Here is an 8,981-nt window from a genome sequence, read left to right as displayed (position 1 = left end):
AAGGAATATCTTTCCTGTGGAAGCACGGTGCTGTGCAGAGAGCCTAAGGCTTTGTTTCTTGGATGATGCAAGTGTTGACTCATTAGGTAAGAGATAAAAGGATTCTAATTGTGCAGATGGTTACTACATAAACTGCAGCATTTAAGCTGATAAAGGTTCATGTCTTCAGAAAAGTGAGGTAGTTGTGTTTTTTTTCCAAAAGATCTTTAAGTCCATGTATTGAAGCTCTAATTTTAAAAGCAGCTTTTAGTGTGAGAATATTAATGTAACCCTTCAGAACTAGGGCACATCTGGTGAATATCACAAGCCCAAAGGCATAATGACTCTGTACCATGTGTCATAGAAATACTTCATCTCCAGTGGGACATTTTACATGAAATAGGAAAGTAAGCAAATGCACTCATGGTTGGAGACAGGCAGTGAATCCCACTAGCTGTGCAGGGAACTCAAGATTTCTTTACTCTATTTTGCCATTGTAGTGGCAAAGGTTATGGAAAGCCCTTTTATTTTCTTTTTGTTTTTCTTTCCTGTTGGAGAGTTTGCTGGTTTGTCACCAGTAAACTCTGTGGTGTAAGAGATGGTTAACTTGTCTGAGGTGGCCCTTGCAAGTTGACACGTGGATGTTACCTTGCTGTGGAGAAGGACAGAGTGTGAATTTATAGCACACCCATGTCCTGTGTGGTTACTTGCTTCATGCTTGCTCTTATTTACTAATAAATGCAGGATGATGCGAGGATGACTAAAAGGAATTAACTTATCCTTTGGTAAGTGTGTAAGGATGTTCAGAGCAACAATTTTTGCTTGCTATGTTTCATCCTATAGCTTACTTCGCAGGAATTTCTTTGTTTTGCTGATTTTTCATGGAGCCGATGTAGATAATCGGGCATCTCCCTTAATTTTCTATTAGTGGTATGATCCTGTCTATTAAGGGAGTCATGAGCCTTGCCTAACAAAACACATCCTTAAGTTCAATTTTCAAGGGATCTTTGCAGATGACAGAGCAGCCAATGCAGAATGTAGTTGTCGATGCAACTATAATAAGGACTAGAAAAGAAAAAATGACTGGCAAGGGAAGGAGACTTGAAGGGTTTGGAGGTGGGCAGAGTACAGGCTAAGAAAAATACTTTAAGGTTATTGCTATCTTGCAAGTTAAAGGGAACAGGGAGAAGGTAAGTGAAAGAATAATGGTGATGGAGTATGCATAGTGGGATTAACTTGTGTATGTTTAAGCCAAGGCTTCTTGTGAGGCTGGATTTCAGTCAGCTGGGGTTTGGAGAAAGATTGTTGTAAAACAGTGAAGAGCAAGCACTGGATGTGGAGCCAGTGTAGTGGTGTTCATGAGTGTTTGTTGGCCTTCTGAATTGTATCTTGTTTTGTAGGGAACTTACCTTGTCAGGGTTCCTGTGCAAACATGTATAGCACTCAAGCTGCCAAATGTCAGTAGCTGCAACCAAGTCCACTGCCTGACATAGTACACTCAGAGAGGGCAAACTAGTGACTTACTTAACTAGGATGAGTAGGCATAAAGTGGAATGGCTTAATTACAATTATGGGCCGCTCAGTCCATAATTCCGTGTAGTGAGATGAGTAACATTTTGAGTATTGGATAGTATTTCTTTGAAAATCAGGGGGCTAGGAATTGTATATCACTGTAGAGCAACTTCAATGGCCATGACACTGAGCCATTCAATTGATGACATGTTTAAATTAGGAAATTTACAGTCAGTTTGATTTTTTTGTTGGGCTTTTTGAGTGAAAGGATTGAATGTTAACGTTAGTAGAAATGAATATTAATATTGCAGGAGCAAATAGATGTCTGAAACATACCTGTATTGTGAGTTCCTTTCTAGAATAATAGATGTTGAAGTAACTGACCAGAATTTCTTTCAGGTGTCTGAATGGAGAGTGCATATGGGTTCATTGTATTTTAGGCTGACAGCCTCAGGCTTCAGACTTCCATTTAGCGTGAAGAGAGTACATGTCACTCAATTTATATAAATCTGCTGATCAGTAAAAGAATTCAGAAGCAAGTAAACTTGTCTGTGTGAGGAGCATCTTTATTTTGTGATTTTAAGTATTTTAGCTGTTTCTTTATGACAAATGGGGCATCTTCTGTAGTTGTCACAGAGTGGCAATAGATGCTTGGACACAAAGCAGCCTAAGCAATAGTGATGAGAATTGACTGAAGTTGTCTAAGTCTATGCGGAAGTTCTCTGCAGCCATATAGAGCTAAAAATGTTCCAGAAGTATGTGATCAGCAGGGAAAAAAAGGGTGCAATAGCACATTCCAATGCGCTAAGGATGAGGAGGGTCTTATTCTGTAGTTTTCATGGGTGTAAGTCTCATCTATGCAGGTTTATTGCCTTAGAAAAATGATACGCAGTTTTTCTTTGGTGCTTGGGTCTGCGTCAAAGCTGTTCTTCAAAATAATGTGTTTTGGATTTCTGGTAAATGAAAGTAATTGCTCTTTATGGTGAGTTTTGAGTGGCTAATGTGAATGCATCCATAAATGTTCTCCTTTTGGCATTTTTCCAGTTTCTAGTGTTCATGACATTGCTTTGCACCTGAATTAACTTGTTTTCTTATCTGTATGGCCTCTATTGCTTTGCAGACATCTTAACTGGATGTCATCTTTGTTTTAAATCTTGGCAGGCAACCAGCAGTGCCTTACTTAAGTGCAATATACTAGTGAGTCAACATGTTTGCTTTATCCATAGTAGATGCCAGATTCTCTTACTTTTGTGTCAGCCATTTCAGAGGGATGCTTAGCTGTTTATTCTGTGCGCTGTCTGATAACGCTCTGAAAATGAGGCTTGTGAAACTGAGATATTAAGAAAAAAAAATCTTGGAAGTTGTGGTGTTTTCTGTATCTGAAATCTTGCAGCTTTTTATACACATTCTTCAGTGAATCCTGAAAAACTTCCTGCAAATGAGTGACGGAACATCATGTAAATGGATGAGTCACCTGGGATGCTGAGCAGTTGGTTTGAGTGAGTAGAGGGCTGTCTAAATGGCACGATTAGCCAAGGAAGTCTGGGATAACAAAATGGTGCAGGAATACTTTGATGTGGTTAAATTGCTATAGCTTCTGAATAAACTGAATCATACTGTAGTGATGCAAGGAGGCGAAGAGGATGCATTTGGTGCAAGGTAGTTCAGATGCTTACCTCCCAAGAGAGACTGACTTCATAGCTTCTGTGGGATTTTCAGGATTTTGGATGAAAAGTGTGAGTTACAAGTCAAATAGATTACTGTTGTTCTGGTGTTGATGGTTGATTACATACATGATATTTCAAGCTTTTGAAATGTACATATGCATGCTGTTGCAACAGCTGCTACTATCTTAGCTAGGAAATACACAATCTGAAATTGGTTGTTTGGAAAAGGCAGGTTGTGCTTGAAATAAATGGACATAGTTCTTGATTCTACAGAGATACTGGAGGTTGTTATAGAAAACTGTTTATTGTTGTGTTCTTACTAAAAAAGAAAAAAACCCCAAGATTTTAGTGCATTTTGCATCCATGAAACTCCTGTTTCTCTTGAGACTTCTGGTGTAACACATTTGGTTCGTCACATTATAGATAGTGAAAATATGCAGCAGAAAACTTCAAACTGAGGCTACTTACATAGATACCTATGAGGCCTTGCTATTTAGCATGGTTTCCTGTGATGCCATCATCATTAAGACAAATGACTATATTTAGTAAATACTTGGTTAGCACTAGCATTTTTGACAGATTGTACTCCTGACCGTGTCTCCTCCTCTGCTGTAATGCTAGAGTGGTATTAAGGATTCATAATAAATCCAATATATGAGTTAAATCTTTCTCACAATTTCCTTTGCTTTGAAGTTTAAAATTCTTTGCTCTAAAACTTTATTTAATGCTTATAGCACAAAATTGCCTTTAAACACCTGCCTTCCTAGTGTTGATTGTTTCACACTCTAGTTGATTCCATTATCCTTCTTCTCTTTGTTATTGTGTCTCAATTTAGTTGGGGTTAAGTTTGTATCAGGTGGACACCTGGTAAAGAGATGCCAGCTGTACTGAAGTGGAATTCTTACTTTTGTTGGCATTTTTATGCTAAAAAGAGCTGTGCAGAAGCTCTCAAAAGAGGCCGGGACTCATATGGAGCTATAACTGACAGCGAGCGTAGGGAAGGTCAGTAGTGGTGCTTCTCATGTAAAAAAGCCTTTCGGAACTAGTGGCCTGAGAGGTCGTGAATTCATTTCAGTGCTATTTTTGTGGATGCTTTTGTAATGAATGATCAAAACTTATTACAGTAACAGAAATTCTCAAAGATTTCAGTTAGACTTGTGTAAATTAAACAATGTTAACTTCTAGTTAATAGGAAAAAAATTAGGAGAATTGCCTGGTTTGGAACTTTTCTGCTAAGTTCTGGTTCAGAACACTCAAGCTGTGAGTTGTCACATTTGTGTGTCTTCTAGCGGGAATGTGGACATAACTGCTATAAATACATTCCTTCTGTACACTTGGACAGGAGCTTCACTGATGCTGATAAAATTATGATTTCAGATTAATCCAGATTCTTATCTGGTGCCTTTGACTCTTGCTATAAAATAAGCAATAGATTTCCAGCTTAAAAAAAGAAATCTATTTTGTCAAGCTCATTTGACTTTATCACATGCTGTTGCGAAGTGATTAACAGTGCAATTTGCGATGGATGGAGAACGGTGTGGTGAAGAAGCCTGTTTTACAAATGGTGTTGCAGGTAGAAATTTGATGCTTGGATTTACAGGCTTTGCTTCAGATGGTTACTATGGTTATGTGATAAACCAGCAGGAAGTGACGCCTCCTTGGTGGTTACAAGGCGCAAGCATTTGGGAGGATGCAGACGCTCTCTTCTGTTAAGGCCTACGTTCCAGGCCACCCTGTGTGCACTGTTGCTGTCACTTAGCCCTTGGTTCATACTTTTCCGCATGTGGTTGAGAGATGCTCCTGAGCAGGTGATCTGTTCTGTGAACTTGTGCTCCATGGATTTAGTTTTTTACTTCAAGGCATTGCCTAATCTAGTCACAACTAGATAGTATTTGTGCTCAATGGATTTTATTCTGAAGAGGAGAGTCTAAGTAACCTTTTCCCATTTCTGTTCTAAAAGCCCCTGATACTTGAGTTCTCGCAGCAAGGTTTTGGTGGCAGTTGAAGTGATTGCTTTTAGCTGTTTGCTAGCCTTTATATTCTCTGGGGATGTAGACCAGAGTGAGCTTGCTTATTGTTTGAAGAGTTTCTTTGGAAGACTTTCTTCTGCCGAAGTCAAGGTGACCTGCCTGACTTTTGATACTTATGTGCTCTGACTTCAACCTGATTCATAACCACCTAAAGACGAGCATCTCTTCCAGTCTAGATTGAAATCATGGGTTAGTATAACTGAGAAATACTTTTGTCTTTGAATTCCTTGCATTGAATGCGGAATTTTAGCTATACTGATCAGTAGGCTTAATTAGAGCCTAGCATGTAGAGATTATTTTATGGCCTACTGGAGGAAAAGAGGTACTGCTCTGCTGTCATGGTTTTGCAGTTAAAAAACCCAAAAGTGTCAATTCGATGGGTAGTGCCTATAGTGAGGGTGCTGGAGGTGAACAGTTTTGCATCTGAAACACAGTGTACTAGCTTTGAGGTGTAATTCTTCTGGACTGGTTGTTTTCTAGAAACCTTGACTTACGTTGCCTTGACATACTGCTGACATGGGACAAAATAAAGGCCTACTTGCAAATTTGTAGAGATGATCTGAAAACAGAATTTAGGCAGATAAGGGAAGATACAGAAAAGGAAGATAGAGAAAAAATAATTTCACGCTTTAATTTTAAATGGCTGGTAGAAAACCTAGAAATATTTCCAACTTTCCCCCCCTCGTGGTCTTACCGCTGAGATGGAGAGAAACATCTCCTGATGTAAGCAGAACACAAATTCTGTGGCTATGAAACGTCCCAATGTAGGAAGGGTTTTTGTGGTATGAAGTATTGGACTGTAACTCAAGTTCACTTCCTTGCTTCATCCAAAAAAACCCCCTATAACCAAACCCAAAACCACAACTCTCTGAAATCCCAGCCTGTTGCCTGACTATTTCAGGCTACAATTTCTTGCCTGTGAAATAAAGATATTGGTGTTTTACTGGAATACTAGTATAATCTAGTGTTGCTGGGTATCACTGTGTTTGTAGCCAAAAGCAGCAAGTCCGGGCCTGCATGATTGCAACAAGCAGTGCAGAATTTGGGGAAAGGTGCTAAGTGCCTTTAAAGCTTTGGTTGCCAGCAAAGCTGCTTTGATCCTGGCAAAACATCAGTTATCTGAAATTAATGAAGATGGGTACTCTACACCTCTGTCTGTCATTAGAACAGGATATTATACTGTTGCCACATTTAAAATGAGATGCGCAACCATGTAATTCTGGCATATATCATTGAAGTGCTGCAGATTTGAAATGCTTGGCCTTTTTCCAGCTTGGTTGATGTAGCTAGTAAGACTCTTCCTGCACTCTTGATAGTCCTAAGGTAGTCCTGCTAAATAGCTGCTAAGTTTCTTTCTTTTAAATTAATCGTTGAGTTAACTCTCAGTGGTGAGAGAATTCCTGAGTACAGGTTGGGTTTCAAATGATTAATGAAGGGTTTCTTTTGTCTTTCAGGAGGAAGATGTTTTATTGCGATAAACAATGACAATGCATCCTTAGGAATGCTCTTTGTGGAGCATAAGAACTAGAAAATGTTTGTCTTGAGCAACTTTTAGATTTTTACAAGACGTGAAGCAGGGTATTAGTTGTGTTTTGAAACATCTTGTGAAACTCTTAAGACTCTGGAATTTTCCTGTAGAAATATAAAAAGGTTCATGGAGATTCACTCCTAGAATAGCTGGCGTTCTTTGTGTCTTCCATCTTTTGAATAGCAGTTACCTATCTGAACATAAAAGGAGAACACAATGACTGTCCTTTAAATATTTGTTTGGCTTTGAGAGTAGTATCTTTGCCTTCTAGCAAGCTGTGTGTGAATTTTCTGATTTCTAAGGTCATTATCATTAATCAGGCACTTCTTTCCTATCCTTGCTGTAATTTTATTCTGAGGCACTGCTTTTGTTGCGGTTACTGCCAAGACTGTTTTTAATACAACAGACCTTATTTTACAGCAACCCTGTAGAGTCCAGTTGTCAAAAGGAAACAAAAATAATTACTCAGTTTCTGTCAAATGTAATTTGAGAAAGCCCAGTCCTTCCCTGAGGTAAATCTAATTTAGGTTGCTGCATTTCATCTATGATTGGTTGCCTTGGTTTTCTTCACAATTAGAAGAGAAAATATGTTAGTGCTACCTTCTTAATAGCAAGCTAACCACAAAAGATCTGATTAGTTTCCTGTCTTATTTTGATCTGGTTCATAGGTTGTGACCTGGTCATTTTTATTAACTGAATTTGGTCTTTTATGACTTCCTTTTGTTTTTCGAGCAAAACGTCTATTCAAATCGAAGTTAATTTTTATGCAGTTAATTCCCTTATTTATCATCATAAAGCATCTAGTTTCTATTTTTAGATCACACTTGGAATAAATTACATGTTATGCAAATGAAGTGGTGGCTCTTTCTAAGCTTAAGCTGTTTTTTAATTTATCCTGTTTTTATGTTCTTTCTTGGAGGTACAGAAGTTAATTTCCATTATTTTAAAATCTTGTTTTTTTTAAAGATTGCGTATATATTGAAAGTCGCCGGCCGAATACCCCGTATTTCATCTGCAGCATTCAAGACTTCAAACTGGTAAGGAAAATTTTCACATATCCTCCTTTTCCCTGCCCCATTCTCCGGTGAGATGGCAATATTTCTTAGTCTGTATCTCTTCCTGTAGCTCCTTGCTCCTTCTGAGTAAATCTTTAGCTTCTGAATAGTAGCTGTTTTGCTATTAAGACAGTGATCTGTCCTTGGTATAGACTTAATTAACTGGGCTGTAGAGTTCAAATTGTGGTCTATGTAATTTTAACGTTTTGGAACCCACAGAAATATTAACTTTGAGTTGAGTGTTTTTGGGAAATTGTGGCTAGGAAAGTTAAGGTTTTGTTTTTGTTTTTTTTTTTTTTTTTTCCCTCCTGGGAAGTTAAATTTGGCTGTGCCTTTGCCTCTAGCTTTATATAGCACAGCTGTGTAAATGGAAGCATGTGGGCTGACTTGTGGTAGACTGTTTATCCCAGCTGATCGGTGGACTGACAGTTGAGGATGCAAAGAGAGACTAGACCAATATGACAAGTTTGATTTGGAAAAATACAACGTTTAAGAATGCTTTAGCACTTTATTCTTTAAAAATGAAAAGTCAGGGACCTGTGCAAGAACAAATTAGCTGGAGTTGTGGTTTGCCCCTTTTTGTCTGAATTTTTACGCTTAAAAGGTAAAACATGTTCATTCCCCATATGCTGTAGCTGCACAGAAAACCACTTGCTCCTTACGCAGTGCAGAGCAGGAAGCTGCTGCCGGTTGGACACAAAGGGCACCTGTGCTTGTTTTGGACTTTGCAGTGCTTTGGGTAGTGTAAGCGGGATGTTTGGAAAAGGTAACTGTTACTGATCGTCTTGCTGTTGTTGGTTTATGGAAGTTCTGAAAATGTAAAACTGTCCTTCTTATCAATGCATAGTCTACAGATGTAGATCACCCACTATCTGTTGCTATCAGAATGGATCTTCCTTTTCCAAGGTTTCTTATTCATGTCTTCCATTTTACTCCTTACAAGTTTATTTTGTGAAGCCACAAAATAAATGTTCTCCCAGTGAAGGAGAACATGTAGACCTTCTTCAATGTTGATGGCACTGCTTGGCACTTGTGAGTGCGGGCTCTCTTCTCTCTCCCCTACCCCTTTTTTTAAAAGGAGTTCTTGAATTTGTAGTTAACAGGTTCTAGCAATGGGTTAAGCCACAGTTGTACTGCTCTTGCGCATTAGCAGGTGCTTTTGTGTCTGACTAGAATTACAATGTGATAGTTGCCGTTGTGGGCAATAAGT

At 38.6% G+C, this 8,981-nt stretch overlaps 1 protein-coding gene across 1 annotated transcript in view; it reads left to right on the top strand.

Moving 5' to 3' along the window:
• Positions 1–8,981, top strand: part of RERE (arginine-glutamic acid dipeptide (RE) repeats) — a 181,432-nt gene that overhangs the window by 13,605 nt on the left and 158,846 nt on the right. Inside the window, 1 exon segment of the mRNA XM_009325270.1 lies at positions 7,683–7,753. Within this exon segment, the coding sequence (XP_009323545.1) occupies positions 7,683–7,753 (71 nt within the window).

This window comes from Pygoscelis adeliae, unplaced genomic scaffold, assembly GCF_000699105.1.
Source record: "Pygoscelis adeliae isolate BGI_AS28 unplaced genomic scaffold, ASM69910v1 Scaffold36, whole genome shotgun sequence".
In the NCBI taxonomy this organism is placed as follows: Eukaryota; Metazoa; Chordata; class Aves; order Sphenisciformes; family Spheniscidae; genus Pygoscelis; species Pygoscelis adeliae.
This window is presented reverse-complemented; position numbering and strand designations above follow the sequence as displayed.